The sequence below is a fragment of the Astatotilapia calliptera genome, chromosome 4 (assembly GCF_964374335.1).
Source record: "Astatotilapia calliptera chromosome 4, fAstCal68.1, whole genome shotgun sequence".
In the NCBI taxonomy this organism is placed as follows: domain Eukaryota; kingdom Metazoa; phylum Chordata; class Actinopteri; order Cichliformes; family Cichlidae; genus Astatotilapia; species Astatotilapia calliptera.
The window spans coordinates 9,429,481-9,447,777 of record NC_137425.1 but is presented as its reverse complement, the minus strand read 5'-3'; the positions used below and the strand labels follow the sequence as shown (position 1 = coordinate 9,447,777).

Genomic DNA, 18,297 nt, shown 5'->3' with positions numbered 1-18,297 from the left:
CATGATGACTGTGTCATCAGTTTTAACCACAAGTCAAGAGCCATTGTTGTAAATAGGTGCTCATTTTGGTTTGGTGTAAACAACATGTGTTTGAATAGGTGGAGAAATAGTTTTAAAGTGCTCATGTAAATCTGCCCTTTGCTTAATGCTGCTTCGTTTAAATAGCCACGGGGCCTTATTGTATAGTAGTGAAGCATGCTAGTGCTAAGCTAAAATATCATTCACATCAAGGATTATGTGGAAACAAGTTAGAAGAGGGGAAATTATATATCATTCGTGATCCTGTCATGATCGGTAATCTCTGATAGGGATTTATTTTTTCAACCACGAGTATCAAATAAAAATGCTCGAGCTCAAGTGTGGATTTCTAGAGACATTACACTCCTAGAAGTTTACATTAAAAAAATCTAGTAATGTTTTATGATGGTTTGTTATGTCAGTATTTCATTTAGAATAAAGTATTTCTGTTAACAGAGGCGTGAGATCCTGGGCCATATAGGAATAACAACATGACCATGCAGTTCTTGACCGGCATTCTCCGTTCAATCTTTCCGTTTAACATTGCACGTCCTGCACTTCCTACAGTGCCTGCTTATCAAAACCTATTATGAAAGCCTGCAGCACCCCACCCTTTAAATCCCCCTGGAGACGAGTCTGTCAGAGAGTTTTGTCCCAGTCAGTCAGCGCTCGAGCTGTAGCAATTCTGCTTGTCATGACACGAAGCCACAGAAATATGCTATTTGGATGCTGAAACGGTTGTATTCATGGATTGTCTCCAAACTGCTGCATTAAGAAGGAGAACACACATTTCAACTTAAGGTTAAACCTGCCATCTTCAGGTTGAAATAAGTACTGCAGCTGCAGCCTGGTGGAATAGCATCAGTTGTGCTGATAGTGCACATGGAACACAGCTGGTGAATAAATAAAATGCACATTTACATATTTTGTATTTCTTTGCTATATGATTTAAACATTCATTGTAATCCATGCTACGAGTATATATACATTATTTATAAATTAGGTTAGCCTTTTTTGTGTTTTCTTTGTGTTATATGTTGTGTTTATCTTTATTTAGATTTTTATTTCAAGGTTTTATCTTTTACATTGTGCGTATATGTGTTTGTGCTAAAGGAAGAGGAGGCTGACGAAGTCATGATGGCCACAGCAACATCATTATCCAGTCACAGGTTCCCCCCTGGTGCTTATTCACAGAATTACAACCCTCGCTATGCTGACAACACCTACAGCGCTCCTTTTGTCGGAGATGCTCATGAAGAAAACCCAGAGAGCATCTTGGACGACCACGTGCAGCGAGTCATGAAGACCCCGGGCTGCCAGTCGCCGGGAACCGGCCGTCATTCTCCGAAGTCGCGCTCACCAGACGGTTTCCCAGGGATAAAAGGGATTGGGATGCCAGGCCAGGGTAAACATGCATCCAGGCACGGTTTCAAGGGAGAAACTAGCCACTTGTACCACCACAAACACCATGGCCACCACACAAGCGTGGGCAAGCCCAAAGAGCAGGTGGAGGCTGATTTAGTCACGCATGTGCATGGGAGCTTTCCCTGGAGCACCGAGTCAAGTCATTACGGATCAAAGTCTCGCAGCTATGCAGACGGCATGGGATCCAACCCCATGGACTATGCAGGGTACATGTAAGGAACAAACTAAGAAAAACTGAATTCACACATGAAAAATACCTGTTGTTTTCTACTTATCAGTTATTTATTTTCTATTTTGCAGCGGCAGAGGTGGCACACAGTGTAAAAGAGCATCAAAGAGAGGTGAGGAATTGCGGCCTTATGACATGCCGGGGCCTGGAGAGGAGATGGAGAAAAACCAGAAGATCCTTTTGTGGCTGATGGAAGGACAGAAAGAAATGGTTCAGCATAAGAGAAGCCCATATGGGTCAGTGATTACCTTTTATTAGAAAACATAATTTTTTTTCCTTTTTTTAAATTAAATAAAACTAAAACATTTTAGACATGTGCTCATGCCACTACGTCACCAGTGCACAAGTAAAGCTAAAATATGCTAAAATAAGCATGTTTCTTTATTTTATTAAATAAATTGCTGATATGTTTTTTATCATAGGAGCACCACTGGGTCCAAAAGGACTGTTGGACATGAGGGATCCCGCCTCGGCTCAACGGGGTCGATGCATCCGTGCATCAGTGGTCAGCTGCGGAACAGTGTGCAGCCGTCTCACCCTTTCATCCAGGATCCCACCATGCCGCCCAACCCAGCTCCCAGCCCCCTCATTCAGCTGGAGGAGGTTTGCCGGCGACTCGAGGAGGAGAAGATGAAGTCCGGAACATTGCAGCCTAAGCAAAGGTAAAAGAACAGATATGACTCATGTCCACTTGTTTAGTTCTTCAGTTTTTCCAAAGAATATAATATTCTGCCATATCTGTACCCTGCTCTGTCGTACTTGTGACAATTGCTCCCCTCTTCAGCTCTGGGAGCTAAGTCATTGCTGGCTGTCAGCAGATAGAAATCTCAAATATATTGTGAAATACAAAGAGATTTAAAAGGCACAGACAAGCTTGTGTAAACGGTTTGAAAAGGGTTTGCATGTCACAGACTGTAATTTATATATATTAGTTAAGCCACAAAAGAGAAAGCCAGTCCTTTCCCTGTTATCTAGTGAAAATCTTTAGCCCGTGTGCCTCTTTTTTTTTTTTTTAAGCTGGTCTGTGTCTAACCACCGGGGTTTTTTGGTCTCTCAGGTATGTGCTGGAGGTGATCCAGAGGGATCGCACAGCAGTCAGGCCCGTACAGTTCCCTCAGCTCAGCGAGCTCTCCGAGCCCGAGTACGTCCACTGTGTTCCACAAATAGCTTTTAACATTGTGTGCGACATGTTAAGTCAGTGGAAAATAATGGACAAATAGCACTTTCCTGCAGTACTGCCCTATTGCAGGATTATTACTGATTTAATAACAATGGTTTTACTGTTAACTGTATGTGGCAGAATATTTTCATGATCTAAGGTTTATCATTTCCTCAACTGCTCACAAATAAATTGATCAGACTTGAAGGCTGAGATCATCAGATTTCTTGGTGATTAGTTTCTGTGAAGACCAAAAAAAAATTAGGTCACAGAGGAAGTAGGAGTGTATGTTTTCTCTGTTCCCGGAGCGGCAGACTAGCTAGAGTGTTACAAAAAGGATCTGTTTTTGATGTTATTTGAGAAACATGTATTTCTGTTTGATGTCTGACTGCCTGATAGCTGCCTACCAGATGAGGAAGAGCATGAGAACTGCAGATGAAAGAAAGATTATGTGACACCACCTCCTGAATCCTCCTGTTAGATTTGCGAGGTCTGGCATTCGTTTACTGACCGGACCTTTCCGTAACTCGAGTACGCACCTCTAAAAAAATTACTTAAAGATGACAGCAAAATTGGAATACAGAAAATATGAAGGACAATAGGATACTAATAATAATAGTATTTAGGAATTATAATTATACATAAATCTAAATTATAAATATAGAATTTCTGATACTTTTGGTGAGACAGCTGTGGGCTGGGGCGTATACTGGAAACCCTGCATCACTGGCAGTATAAAAGCTGGGCGTAGCCACTGTTGTCACTTATTTTCTTCGAAAGCGTTTTTGTCATCACCGTCTTAATATTTTGAAACTGAACTTGTTATTCACGATTCATTAGCACATGAGCATAAACTGGAGAATCCACCAGTCCTTTTAGATGGGCCGTATTTTACAAAATGAACTTTATTCACTGTGACCCAAAATGACGGAGCCTCTAAACCTGAGGTGTCAAACTCATTTTACATTGCGGGACACATACAGCCCACTTTGATCTTAAGTGGGCCGGACGAGTGAAACTCCGCCTTCCTGTCAGTGTAAAGAAATTCCATGTCCGTTTTTCTACACGATAACGAAAAGGCTCCTGCGACAAAGAAAGAAATCTGTCTTGACTCTTTGGACTTAAATTGTAAGAAATAAATGTGTAAAATTACAAAACAAGTTCTGTTAGCTCATTGCCCAGACTGTCCTTTTTTTCAGCTGTAGTCGTAAAAAAATGTCTACAGTAGAAAGTGAAAAGCAGAAACTATTCTGTCATTTGATTATTTATTGTTTAATTACTTTGTGTAGTATGAATGGCTACAAGGGAGGGTTTTATCAATAGGAAAAGCTGCAAAAAATATGAAAATACAGTTAAAAGTCCAAAATGTCTGCTTGTGCTTGTTTGTGGTGAGCAGCAGATCAAACAAGTTAAGAATTATAAATGGCTTCATGATGCTCATTTTACATTTTGCTCCTTTCTTCACTTCTTCCCGACACTTTTGAGTTTACTTCTGTGTACCTGGCCTGTATGCCTATACTGGCTGGCTTCAGAACGTCTGCACCCCTTTCTTGTTTCACATAAAGGTTTGCATGTGATTGGCCGGATGGTGTGCCCATCAAAACAAAGTCCCACTCCTTCCTGGATTCTCAGCAGGGCTGAAGATTCGGCTCGCACATACCAATGGGCCATTAATAATTGACATATGAAATTATCTCACTCGCCTGATACAATTATATCCGGCCCACGGGCCATATGTTTGACACCGCTGCTCTAAACTCATCAGGAAAGTGTTTACTGAGGTCAGAGCTGAGAGCAGTTTTACCTCAGATTTCTACAGATTAGATTTTCTTCATTTTTGAGACTCGGAAGCTTTTATGCTCTCTGTGCTGTGTACTGGTATTAGATTATTTGAAGTGTCTTATTAAAGAAGCTTAAAGGCTAGGTTCTCACAGAAATTCTGGAGTCATAAGTATCTTCTCTCTAATCTTTCTGTGATTTCTAACTAGATTTATGGATGTTTACTTGAGGGAGCATGTTTGAGGTGGATAATGACATCTTTGGTAAATGTGACACTGAATCCAAAAGCATGCGTGTCGTGTTTGCATGACCAGCTGTGACTCACAAGGATGAGGATTTTGGAAGCAAATTGTGAATATCAGGCTTAATTTGCATCCGCAGTTCTTGCAGAAAAGAGAAAATCATGCGGCAGAGACGTATTAATACGAATGCATCAAAACCAATGTATGTATCCTATAATGAAAGCTGTGTGTTTAGATCGATGGAAAAACGGCCACCTGCATTTTGCCATCTGTTAGAGGCCAGATGGATGCGATGCTATGTAAATGCACTCCTACAGTAACGTGTTGACTAATGATAGCTGCTTATTCATTGACATCTCTCAGCTGTGATTATTGGCCTTGATTCATCATGAAATCACAGGCTATAAATTGCGGACAAAAATCAGTTTATATCTGAAACTTTCCGTAACTTGAATCAAGTTATACAATTGATCAAGTTTGTAGCAAAAATGTAAACCTCCTTTCCAGTCCATGAATTCAATTAGTCTTTTTTTCCCCTGTTCTTCCATCTATTGCTGTGATTTTTTTGAGTAACTTACAATTGTCACTACTCTAAGTCTCAGCAAACTCTATTCAAAGTAGACTTTTTTCCCTCTGTGTGTCTTTTAAGTGAAAAATGTTTTACATAGCTTTGGACATGAGAGAACTTCAAATGTTCTAAAAAAAAAATCCTCTCTTTACTCTTTTCAGACACAAAGCTACTAAAAAGCAGCCATGTGAAAACATTACTGTGGCGTACTACTTCTGTGAGGAGCTGATACCTTACAGGACTTCTGTCAAAGGGAGGGTTGTCACGCTGGGCCAGTTCAAAGAACTGCTAACAAAGAAAGGAAATTACAGGTGAGACTCACGGTGCTACTGGGTAACATGTGGGGTGTCTTCTGGTATCAAAGAAAGTCAAGTTGACCTTGTATTATTATTTTTTCTCTTTTTAGGTATTATTTCAAGAAGGTAAGCGATGAGTTTGACTGTGGGGTGGTGTTTGAAGAGGTACGTGAAGATGACGCTATCCTGCCCATCTTTGAGGAGAAGATCATTGGCAAAGTAGAAAAAGTTGACTAAATTTTAAAGAGGAGAGAGCCGAGTAGCCAGTGTATGATGGACTGAGGAGCAAGTGGATGGTGAAGAGGAAGTGCTTTACAAAGGAGAATGGATAAGGAGGCAAGAAAAAAGGTGGATCCAGCATCAGAAGATTATAGTAGTGGTCATTGACTTCTGTATCACGGCTGCAGTGAAGTTGGACTTGAAGAAGAAAAATCTCATTTTCTTTTTGGAGTGTAATGTAGCATTGTAAAGTTTACTAGAAAACAAGAACAAAAAGTGCTACTAATGCTACGTATTTTTGATAATGACTTATCAAAGGGTTTGCTTTCTAAAATAACTGCACTTGTAATTTTTATATGTATTGATACCAGATGTGTACAGTTTGTGTTAAAATACAGCAAAAAATTTCTATCTATTTAAGTATTTAAATTGCTACTTTTAAGCCTAATTAAAGCTGAAGCGTTGCCCCTCGTGAAGACGATCCGATTCCTCGATAGGGCTGATTCTTGTTTGCTTTTTTTCATTAATTGTAAGAGCCCTCTGGACGCTAATGTTTGTGACTTTAAAGTGCTTTTAATACTTCACTTCTCAGAACTTTATTTAGAGGCATCAAATCAGACTGCTTGTTCGTTATATTATATACTACTGACTCGGTGTAGACCTTCTTAAGAACCCATTCTTGCAACCCAGTGTAGGAATTTTATTAATGTATTTAAAAATATATTTAAAAAGTCCAATACAGAACAGATTATAATGTCTGTCTTATGGCTCAGTCACACATGAGTAAAAGTAGGATGGCAACCTTCTTGCAACAGTTTGATTGCACTGAATTTGTTTGCTGTTGGACTGCAAGTAGTTATGGTCACAAGCCACCAGTGGTTTAATGTGTAACACCCTCAACCTGTGGGTGACCACTTTAGATCTCCTCTGCCATTTGAACAGGGCCAAGCAGTAACGATTTGAGTTGGACTGACTGCAGTCACTCTTAGATTAGCAAAGGCTGACAAATATCTGCCATTTGATTTATAAATGCAGACTGCAAACATATTCCAGTCGTTCTGAGTCAGTCTTGCTGCCTTGCATCATTTTGCATTAGGGGACTTGATAGGTTGTCAAGCACCCATGCTATTTTGCAGTTAAATTACTGTCCTACAGAAACTATGTCACTATTTTTGCAGGAATCTGTGTTTCATATCTGTGAGGTTCTGGCTTGACTCTGAATGTAAGTAGTTAATGTGAATTTCTGTGTATGTTGTTGGAAACAGATTTTCTCTTTTTGGCGATTTATTGCGTGCCAACTTGACCCCAACGAAAGTTGCTTTAAAAATGGCAACTTACTACATCTGGTTGAAGCAACCGTTACAAAGGCAACAAGACCACAAGTTTATTGCATGTGGCTTCAATTAATTTTTTTTGTCACAGTCTCTCAGCCACTGTTTTCCCTGGTATAGGTGACTGTAACAGAGAACAACCATATCCTCCATACATTTGCTGTATATGGCATGTAAGTGTGGCTTATTGCTATGTTCTTTAAGATTTGTCCATTACATTGCTTTTATCCTAAATTAAACTTAACAGTTGAAAATGGATGCAATAATAGTGACGAAAAAGTTGTGATTAAAAATCCCAAGGTGAATACCTATGCAACTTGGTTTATAATTTTGGTTACTTAACAACAACAAAAAAAACATTAGGCGTTGCGTTTTTTAAGTCAAAATAAGCACATTAAATAGAAAAAAATATATAATTAAAGACTTCACATATCTGTCAGGCTATAAAAAGTCAGTATCAATAAATTAAATAAAGCCAACATTTGAAACGGCACGAGATTTTGCAGATTTTTCGTTCTAATTATTTATTGACTTGTGTAAAACTGATATTACCAGTTAAAATTCTAACTTTTGCTTGTTTGAGGTAAACAAGTTTTAATTTTTTTTTAATTTTTAATTTTTAATTACAGAATCTATTTGAACATCGTGATGCCAAAAAGCATCTCAATATCAATTTCAAGTTTATTTTTTGTCTTTTCAACTTTGAGGTCCGTAGTTGGCTGGTAAATTAATAAGGGACTGCACTAAGAGCTCATGTCTACTCGATCGCCTTTTCTAGCTTATAACAGTCACATATTGTGCCTGACAGGATGTGTTTATTGACGTTTAGTAAATTTGCAACGGACACATTAAACCAAAGAGGAGGAAAAGGAGGCAAATGCTCATAAATGTTGAAGCCTCGTTTCCAAAATAGCTGTAAGTGAAAGCCTACAGAATTGATTTGATTTCAGCAACTTGCTTCAAAAAAGATTGGGCAGTTTCATAATATACAAACATGTAAAATGTATTATCCAAGTAACAGGGTTTAAACCATTTAGGCTTTAATATATTTGAATAATACAGTTTAACTACAGTGGTGTTTTTCCACCTGTTTGTATTTTCTGACTTTTTGATTATGGCACCAGGTTTATACTGAAATATCTCACACAAAAAAAGTCAGCTAGAGTGTCTAAGGTGACATTAAGATTCAAGGCCTCCATGTTTTATTTTTTCTTATTTTCTGTTCTTCCCCATTGTGCTGAAGCAGTGTGCTCTAATGAGTGTGTATTCCTTTGTAATGGAAAGACCCGTGGGCCTTGAATTCAAAGTGCTGTATTGTATGCGTTGTTGCGTAGAACCTTGTGTAAAGAATGCCTGCTTTTTTTTTCTTGACATGCTGCTTTTTTTAGATTTCTAATTTAAGTCAGTTTAATATATGAAGTGCGTTAGCCTTCTGTTGTCGTTTGCCTGGTAAATTGTGCATTTAACAAATTGAAATTCCCATTTATTATTTCTTTTAAAATATCAACTCTATCATCAGTCTTACTGTAATAGTCCCAGAAGTGAACTTCTCTTATTTAAGATCAGTATGTGGATAACAAACAGCAGAGTGCCTTTATTGCTATGCTAATGATGTCTTTAGTGTAACTTTCAGAGGGATATGGGGACGAGCTTTAATTTTGCATTGCCATGAGTTTAGTTCAGTATTTGTAACAGTTCCACCTTTTAATGTAAATATGTAAAACTTAAATTGCCCCTGACCAGCAGCCCAACTGTCTCATTCAGTACCTTGGAGCGGTTTCTGTTCAGTGACTGGCATGGGAACCATTTGAGGTACCAATAAATACTTGCAATAAAAAAGCACTTGTGTTCAATACAAATTGTTCCGTTGCATCTTTATTTGCTGAATTGGTTACGTAGTAGTGAGTGTTGTGGCACAATAAAATTTGTAGCCGTGCTAGGAAATGTAAAGGTTTTGTCAAAATTTTCCCAAGTGCTTTTGGTCAGATGAGATGAAGCGAGAGCTCTCTGGGCATAGAGACGCTACTTACATTTGTCGTTGTTTTGACTTCCAACATGACAGTGACCCAAAACATATGTCGCTCCCGGTGAAGAACAGCCTCGAGAAGACCAGAGTGAACATTACTGACAGCCCTGCACAAAGCCCTGACTTATTTATCTGTGGGGTGAAGTGAAGGTTGAGGTCCATGCCAGAGAACCACTAAATCTGGGGGATTTGACGAAAAAAAAGAGTGGGCTAGGATTGCTCAGGAGACGTGTGGGAGACTTGTTGAAAACTCAAATGACTGCAGGCTGTCATCCCCCCCCCCCCCCCCCCAAAAAAAAAATACACAATTGACTGTTAGCATCAGTGAGGCTAAATGTAAAAAAAAAAAAATCCTTGCTCTATTTAAAAGTAATTGGGGAATACTTTAAAAATAAATACTTCATAGGGTTGCTAAAAATGCCTTACTATTTCTATAAGCTTTTAAAGTGCAGCACATTCTGGAGCTACACCTTAAAACAAGTGCTAACCCAGGGATAAAGTAGGCTAAGACACAGTGATAGGGGAAAAATCACATTAGCTAATTTCTTCCTCCATCACAACTATGCAGGTTGAGCTTTTATTTGTTGTTAAAACATTTCATATTGTTGTAGCTTAAATTTATGATCTTAGCGTACTGACACATGCAACTGTACCCATCTGAGTCATGTCATCTTTCAACCAAATTAGAGGTGTTGATGGCTTTTGGAGCACTACAGTACTGCATGATACACACCACTAGAGAACAATTGTGCCTTTGTTTTGGTGAGTGTGGTGGTGGTAAGAATTTTAGCATTTGACTTGTCTGTTTCTACTCATTAATTATCAGGCTTCTATCTTTCATATACAACCTATGGTTGGAGCTCCAGTCCATACGGATGGAGTGACCTGTGACACCAATGAGCAGGCCCCCAGGATAATGATATTTAAAATGTAAACTTACTTTAAATAGCTAATTACATACTGAATATTAAAGAGACTGGATATTCAACCATGTTTTGTGGAAAAAGGCCACGGAACCCTTTGACCCCATAGTTCCAGTATCCTTTAATCATTACCCTTGGGTCAAACCACATTGATCTGTAAACTTGACCTCTATTTTGATCCCAGCCACAAATTTTGTGTCTTGGAAAAAAAATCTGTCCACAGACATATACCACTAACCACACCTAACTTTTTGATATTTACTGCTGTTGTAGTCATCTCCAGGCCCATATTTTGCTGCGATAATCAACATACATAGACGCACAGACTCATTAGGTGTAAACAACCCTGTCCACACTGTCACTGCTGGTAATCATACCATGCTTCAGATAGCAGCAGCTTGGTACAACTGCAGTGTTTTGTTGCAGACTGTAGATGGCACTCACAGGGTGCTGGTAATAATAGATTTGCTGCACCTTATTTTTACATAATACTCATATTCTTCCAAGCCAAATGGTTAGGACAAGCATATCGGATGCTATACACGAAAAATGAACGGTGGCTCAATGTGTTTACTGAGTATAAAGAAAGAAAGGATATTGTGGATGTGAAGAAATCAGAATCTCGCCGGGAAATCCTGCTGAGCTTTGTTCACCAACATTAGAAGATTACAAGAATGGAGGATGAAAACACTGCTCAGTTCAATTCAGTTCAAAGGGGTCTTATGGGCATGAAAGTTTTATAAAGCAATATTGCTGAGGCTTTAGGATATAATTTGGACAAACATATGGATTGGAAGCTACACAACTACAGTGAAATGAATTTCTGTGCACAATTACCACTGATTCATGTGAAACGTATTTAGTGTGTATAATATGTTTACTTGTCTGAGAGAGAGTGAACAGCTGAACCAGAAGATCTCCTCACACATCTCAAACTTGGACCAAAAAGAAAAGAAAAGAAAAGATAAAACCCATTTTACAAAATAACATTGAAACAAATCTCCTGCGAGGAGCAGGTAGCAGAGTTAATAACTACTCGCTCTCATTGCTAACGATGGGTTTCCTGCATAGATTACCAGGAAGTGCTGTGTTTGTCACTTTACACATAAAGTCTGATCAGCATTTTATATAATGGAGAGTTAAATGAACATGATGCTGAGAGCAAATAAGGCAATCTCTGCTGATGCTGCCATATTGTTAGTTATGTTGCTGTGGTTTATTATCATATTTGGGGAGGTGGGTGGGGGTGTGTGGTGGGGTGTGGGGTCTTTTTAGGTGACTAACATCTCCTGATTCAGTTAAATAAACGAAAGTAATATGAATGGCATTATCAATCAGACTATTTCTCTGCTTTTCTCTTTCTCTTTGTACTTTTGTCTTTCTAGTAGAAAACATAAAAAATACTATATGGATATGCATTTGTGTATAGAACAGTATGCAAATGCTTTTGTGTATACAATGCACAATAGCATTGCGGGAGTTTTGATGTGATTATTCACCTCACCAAGAAACTACATGACAAGGCTACACTTGATCTGTCTGAGCCAGTCTGACCTGAAAATCGACACTATACTTCACTCTCCTCCTCCTTTGAGTCATTTTGCCCATTAGTCTGTAACCTTACTCAGTGAGTCACTGGGTTTAAATGTTAAGGAATATATATGAATATATGTGAGTTGGTCTGCAAAGGCTGTAAGACTGTAGTTACATGGCCTCTGTACAGAAAGTTAAGAGAAACTAGTTTCATATAAGTTAATAACATTTAAAATGTTCTGATCACTGACATAAATGCACAAAATGTCATCATGAAGTCACCATTATGTCACCAATTGAAGTTATACTGAAAATAATCAGGTAGCAATTGTAGAAATAAATATTTTGATAATGATTTCACTATCAAATAATCAGGCAAACATTTGATTTATATTGTTTTGTCATTGATTTATACAAGTTGCCTTCATTATTTTTCTGGAGTTACATGTCAGCTACTCCAGTCCTTCCTGGTTTGAGTAAAAGCGGAGTCAGAGAACAGAGCTAGTTCTAATGGATAGGTCAACAAAATAGACCCAAACACCCACTCTGACTGGATGAGGGAGAACTACATTCCTTTATATCACATTTATTTATTGTTGCAGTGGTTCAACCCTTTGCATTTAAAATGTTTTACTCCACTAGTAAACAGATTAAGCTGGTTCTTATTTTTTAAGGTCTTATTTTGTTAACCATTATTTTTGTGTAGTTCTGTGCATTACAGTTAGTTTAGTTAACTTTTTATGATCCCACTCTTAAAATGCACTTATGTTCATTATGTTTATGTATTATTTTTGTCTTTTTCAGGAATAATAAAACCCACATGTTGAAAGTAAGACCTTCTGCCAGTATTTCCTTTGAATACTTGGGCCCTTACAAATGCAGTCACCAATGTTAGGTACTCTTCAAATGACTATATACACTACACATGAGAATGACGCATCTGCAGCAAGTGAATTTTTATTTTATAACTGGATGTTGTTGAATTCAAATTTAACCCTAAGTTTGATATTTTTCCAATACCTGGGGTCATTAGAGAGAAATCAATCTCCAGATCATATTTTATGTCTTCAGCCATTTTAATTTAGATTTTAGTGTTTTATTTATTTATTTATTTTTTAACATTGCCCTTATCATGTAAGATTATGGATTTTTCCATGTCTTTGGGCTACTAATTGCTGACTCACGGACTCTTGCACTGTTTTATAGTTACAAACAACTCACATTGGGTGATATAATATGTTTGTATTCTTAAGCAACCTCTAACACAAACTGCAGAGTGGTTTCCAAAGCAACCATAAAACCAACACAGACACTGTCAAGGTTGTCAGTGACGTAAGTATAACTTTCCTTGAAACATTTCCAACCTAAGAGGGCTAATTTGTGCATCTTTCTGGCATGAAGCATTATCATTCACTAAAAAAGACCCACAGTGATCCCACTTTGTAGCTACGCACTTAGTCATCTGCAGGTAAGAGGTGTTTTTTTTCTATTAAAGCATTGTTCCATCAGGAATAGTACACTAGTCTACTACAACAAAGAAGCTGCTGAAAGTGTTGACACTTCTGACATACAGAAGGCAGAAAACACCACGGGTGTAAAATACTTTTTACAATAAGTATTTTACACCCGTTGCTGTGATAACAGCTATTGAAAAATTCTGGCAGTCACCAAAAAACTGTAGATTTGTGTGTTTGAGATTCTGATATAAAATATGCTTCTATTCTTCTAATATGCATCTATCTATCTATCTATCTATCTATCTATCTATCTATCTATCTATCTATCTATCTATCTATCTATCTATCTATCTATCTATCTATCTATCTATCTATCTATCTATCTATCTATCTATCTATCTATCTATCTACAGACACCAGAATAAGCTGTTCCTGCAGAGGGAATAAAACGTGTATAATAAAATGATGTAAGAACTGCAACAGTGTCTCACTGACTAAGGAAAATTAATTATTCTAGACATGTGTAAGAACATGCACTTGTTCAGTCCCAAAATATAATTTGATATATTGCGTTGAAAAATGCCCTTTCCCCTGATATTTATATATATTTGCAACAGATTGATACTATAATGTAGCCTCTCTTGTTCCGGCCTTCCATTAAGGATTCAAATAGCTGACAGTGGCTGTATCCCAATTCAGGGTCTGCAGCCTTAAAGTACGCATTTCAAGGCCGATTACGTCACAGCGGCGCGCCGAAGGCTGTCCCAATTCAAAGGCTGCTGGAAATGCGGCCCTGAAATGCGTCCTTCATTTCCCTGAATTTTAAGGCTGTGGCAGTGTAGACTTCGTGGCCCAACATATCCCAGAATGCATAGCGCGGCGGTGGGTGTGGATAATTTTGCTGAAAAAAACACGGCGGATGAGGGGCAGCCGAAGAGTAAACTTTAAGTAAGTACTGAATATTATGTCACTTATTTATGTGCAAATGTTTAATAACGAAGAACATTAAAACATTACTGTTGGCCACATGTCGGCAAAGTTATGTGACATTAGTGACGTTTGTACTAACTTGATTTTAAAGCCTTTACTTTAAAATATACGCCGTTCAATAGCTGAGCTTAATCTTACAGAGAATGATCAAAGCTCATGTAGAAAGAAACAAACAAATGAACAAAAGATTTTCTCCTTCATTTCTGTTAAACAAAGCTGTATGAAACGTTTCCAGCTGTTAGTATCATGGTTGCTAGGCAACCTGGGCAGCGCAACGGAGGCTAGACCGTCCCATTTCACAAGCCTCGCACTTCCGGCCTTAGCGGTCTTTGAGTACGCGGCCCTTGAGGATCGTTGAGGCTGCGTACTTTAAGGCTGCAGACCCTGAATTGGGATACAGCCAGTGTCTTTGTTGCACTTTATTATCCATGATGTACTTACCATTGTGAACCTAACAAATCTTTTAGATCGCTCAGCAGACATCTGCAGCTAAGTCTTGAGTGTAATGCCTAATGCCTCTACAACATCTTTACAACATTCCAGTGTACTGACTGGTTTACCACTTCATTGATTCATTAGTAGCTTTCATTCAAAATGCAACATCGCCTGTAATGCCTCTGGCTTTGCCCTTTATTTTCACTGAAGCAGTAGTCTCTTGGGGAACTCCTCTGGCATGCTGTATGTGTATGTTAATATCTCTTACTCCAGCAGCAAAACAGTAATTAACAATATACAGCAGCAAGTGAACACAGTGGAAAACCAAATCGATTTTTTTGTCCCTGTGGAAGAGGACAGATATGGGCCGTTGAGTTTCTAAGCTTGCTGGAAAAGACGTTAACATGCGGCATTTGGGAAACTCTCCTTCAAAATTAAATTAAAATACAAAAGTAAAAAATGTGAAACAGTAATATTCTGCTACAATATAAAGTGAAAATATCTAACTATGAATTCATCTAAAATGTACAAATAAAAAAAGCAGTAGCATTCTTTCAGGGCAAGCAAGCCGAGCAATGCTTGCCCATTGAAATCGAAACATAGACATCAATTAAAACCTACAAAGTTGAAAGTAATCCCTGTTCTTGCATATCTACCACTGATCTATCCTAAAGCTTGTTGCTGGTTTGCATCCGTCATTCATATTTTGTGGCAGCCACTGGAAATCTGTTGCATCTTTTGTTCCCATATCTGTTTTGTTTCATTTAACAAAAGCTGGTGCTGCTCAAGCTGTGAGGTCAGCGGCCTTTCTGGTTGTTTGTACACTCTGTTCTTTGAGAGGAGACTGATGGGAGACTCACATGCCAGCTAAGCTGCTGCTGACTCTGCTTTTACTGCTCTGAGATCATCTATAATCTGTGCTTTGTGTTGAAACAGAGATAGCATTAGCTAGTAAACAAAAATGTAAAAAACTGAAAAATAGAATAGAATAGAATAGAATTCAACTTTATTGTCATTGCACATGCACAGGTACAGGGCAACGAAATGCAGTTTGCATCCATCCAGAAGTGCTTTAGTGATATAGATATATTACAATATATATTAGCAATAATATAGATATGTGAGTATATTGGGTCTATTATGGTATGTTATAATGTACACGGTATGAAGTATGTTGTGAATATTCTATAACTATAAGTATGTACAGGCTGTAGTGAGTACAAGCTATGTACAGGATATGAACAGGATATAAATATGAAAAACTATACAGAATATGAAATAAATAGCTTTACAGAATCTGGGATATACAGCTATACAGAAATGGGAACTATGCAAGTTGTAAACAGTTGTAGGATTAAAGATTATCGAATGTACAGAATGATTATTTACACAGAGCTATACAGTAGTGCAGTTAAGATAAGTGAGGGTGTAGATAGTTTCTACAGAGGCTATATAAAGTGCTAGTGGTTGTGAGTGGTGGTTCAGTCCATGTTATTATTGTGTTTGAGGGTACAGTTGTCCATTGTGGGTGTGTGTATGTTCAGTCCATGAGTTTAACGTGGGTCAGATGTCAGGAGGCAGAGTTCAGGAGTCTGACAGCTGTGGGGAAGAAGCTGTTCCGGTACCTGGTGGTCTTAGTCCGGAGGCTCCTGTGGCGCCTCCCAGAGGGCAGGAGGGTGAAGAGTCCATGTGATGGGTGACTGGGGTCTTTGATGATTTTCCCAGCCCTTTTCAGACACCGCTTCCTGTAGATGTCTTTTATGGCAGGAAGTGGTGCTCCGGCGATGCGCTGGGCAGTTTTCACGACCCTCTGCAACGCCTTCCGGTCCGAGGCAGAGCAGTTCCCGTACCAGACTGTTATACAGTTGGTCAGGATGCTCTCGATGGTGCAGCGATAGAAGTTCACCAGGATGTCTGAGGACAGGTGGTTCTTCCTCAGAGTCCTCAAGAAGAAGAGGCGCTGGTGAGCCTTCTTGACCAGCTTGGAGCAGTTGGTCGTCCAGGTGAGATCCTCGGAGATGTGGACTCCCAGGAACTTGAAGCTGCTCACACGCTCCACAGCCGTCCCCTTAATGTGGATGGGTGGATGTGGGTCAGCATTCCTCCTGTAGTCCACGATGAGCTCCTTGGTCTTCTCGGTGTTAAGCAGCAGGTTGTTTCTGTCGCACCACTCAGCCAGACGATCCACCTCCTCCCTGTAGGCGGCCTCATCGTTGTCACTGATGAGGCCAATCACCGTGGTGTCATCTGCAAACTTAATGATGGTGTTGGAACCATCAGCAGGTCTGCAGTCGTGGGTGAAGAGGGAGTAGAGGAAAGGGCTCATCACACAGCCTTGTGGTACAACGGTGTTCATTGTGATGGTAGATGAGCAGCGGTTATCCAGCCGGACATGTTGGGGGCGGTTGGTCAGGAAGTCCAGTAACCATTTGCAGAGAAGAGACTTTGCGTAAGCTTTCGCTTACAGATAAGCTTGCCCAACATGTTTAATATAGAGAAATTAGTGTGCAGGTTGATGATTTAAAAAACTCCTTTAGCATGTTAACAATAAAAGCCTTGATAATGGAGAGCTGACAGCCACTAACGGACACCTGATTTTTAATGCATTATAAGAGGTTGAACACAATGTAAACTGCGCTACTTAAAGTCGGTTATTTAAACTGAACATTAACCCTCAATAAAGAAATATTAGTCCAGATAAAACTGATGGGGAAAGTTTTTTTTTCTGCTTTTTCATAGTTTGGTAATACTCCTTTCACTAAAGGATTATAAAAAGCAATACGTCCAGAACTCCCCATTGTATGTAAAAATGGTTCACAAAGCTGAATACAGCAGCTAATATAACCATCATTGCATAATTAAGAATATTAAGTAAAATATTTTGGATTACTAATAGATTTCTCAAAACATACATTCCAAACATAATCTTACAATCAGATTTGTTGTTATTTTTCAAAAACAGTCATTTGCAGTATAGATAGGGACAAAATGCATACTCTTTTTGTGGATTTTGTATCAAAAATGTTTTACAATAGCAGACCAATCACTAGATCTGACAAAAATCTACAGAAAATCCTTTACAGAGCTTTTTTGTGGCTGTTGAACATTTACCCGTTTACTTCACAAACCTCTAACTCAGACAGTTTACCAAGTATGGCGGGGAAATTTTGCATGGCTCTAATTTTAAGCACCTACTCATGTTCAGTTGAATGGCCTAGATGTTAAATATTCTTTGAGCTGCTTAATGCTAAGTTTTATGAAGTAAGCTTCGCAGTAAATGAAATATTTCTTCGCTGAGTGGACAAGAAGAGCATTTGAAGATATTCAACACAAACAGTTTAAAGCTACAGTGAGTGTTGCAAAAGCAGAATTTTTTTTTCTGCTTTTGCATTGGAGAAATAAGAAAGAATTCTATTTACCTCAAGTGTTAAACAGAGCTCCTTATGTAGTATAAAATAAGCAAAGACAGATGGCACTGACCTAGCATTTTTGTTGGTGGCAGGAGAAACCAGAGTACCTTGATAAAAAAAAATACGAAGATGCAAACTCCACACAGGTTTGAACCCAGGACTCTCTTTCTGTGAGACAATAGATCTAACCACTGTTCCACCGTGTGCGAGGTAACCTCCTGGAGCTTATTTTGCTACAACAAATAACCTCAGTACAG

General features: G+C 38.7%; 1 protein-coding gene across 4 annotated transcripts in view; it reads left to right on the top strand.

Annotated features, from left to right (window-relative positions):
• The window catches only part of axin1 (axin 1), a 29,103-nt gene extending 19,978 nt beyond the window's left edge, over positions 1 to 9,125 (top strand). For 2 of the 4 annotated variants that reach the window (XM_026164481.2, XM_080300197.1), the window contains 6 exons: positions 1,132 to 1,655; positions 1,744 to 1,908; positions 2,095 to 2,334; positions 2,730 to 2,813; positions 5,582 to 5,731; positions 5,827 to 9,125. In XM_026164481.2, coding sequence (XP_026020266.1) covers positions 1,132 to 1,655; positions 1,744 to 1,908; positions 2,095 to 2,334; positions 2,730 to 2,813; positions 5,582 to 5,731; positions 5,827 to 5,953 — 1,290 coding nt within the window. In that variant the 3' untranslated portion in view covers positions 5,954 to 9,125. The remainder of the gene's footprint in view (positions 1 to 1,131; positions 1,656 to 1,743; positions 1,909 to 2,094; positions 2,335 to 2,729; positions 2,814 to 5,581; positions 5,732 to 5,826) is intronic. The other 2 variants (XM_080300198.1, XM_080300199.1) reach the window with 2 other exon arrangements.
• The last annotated feature ends 9,172 nt before the right edge of the window (positions 9,126 to 18,297 follow it).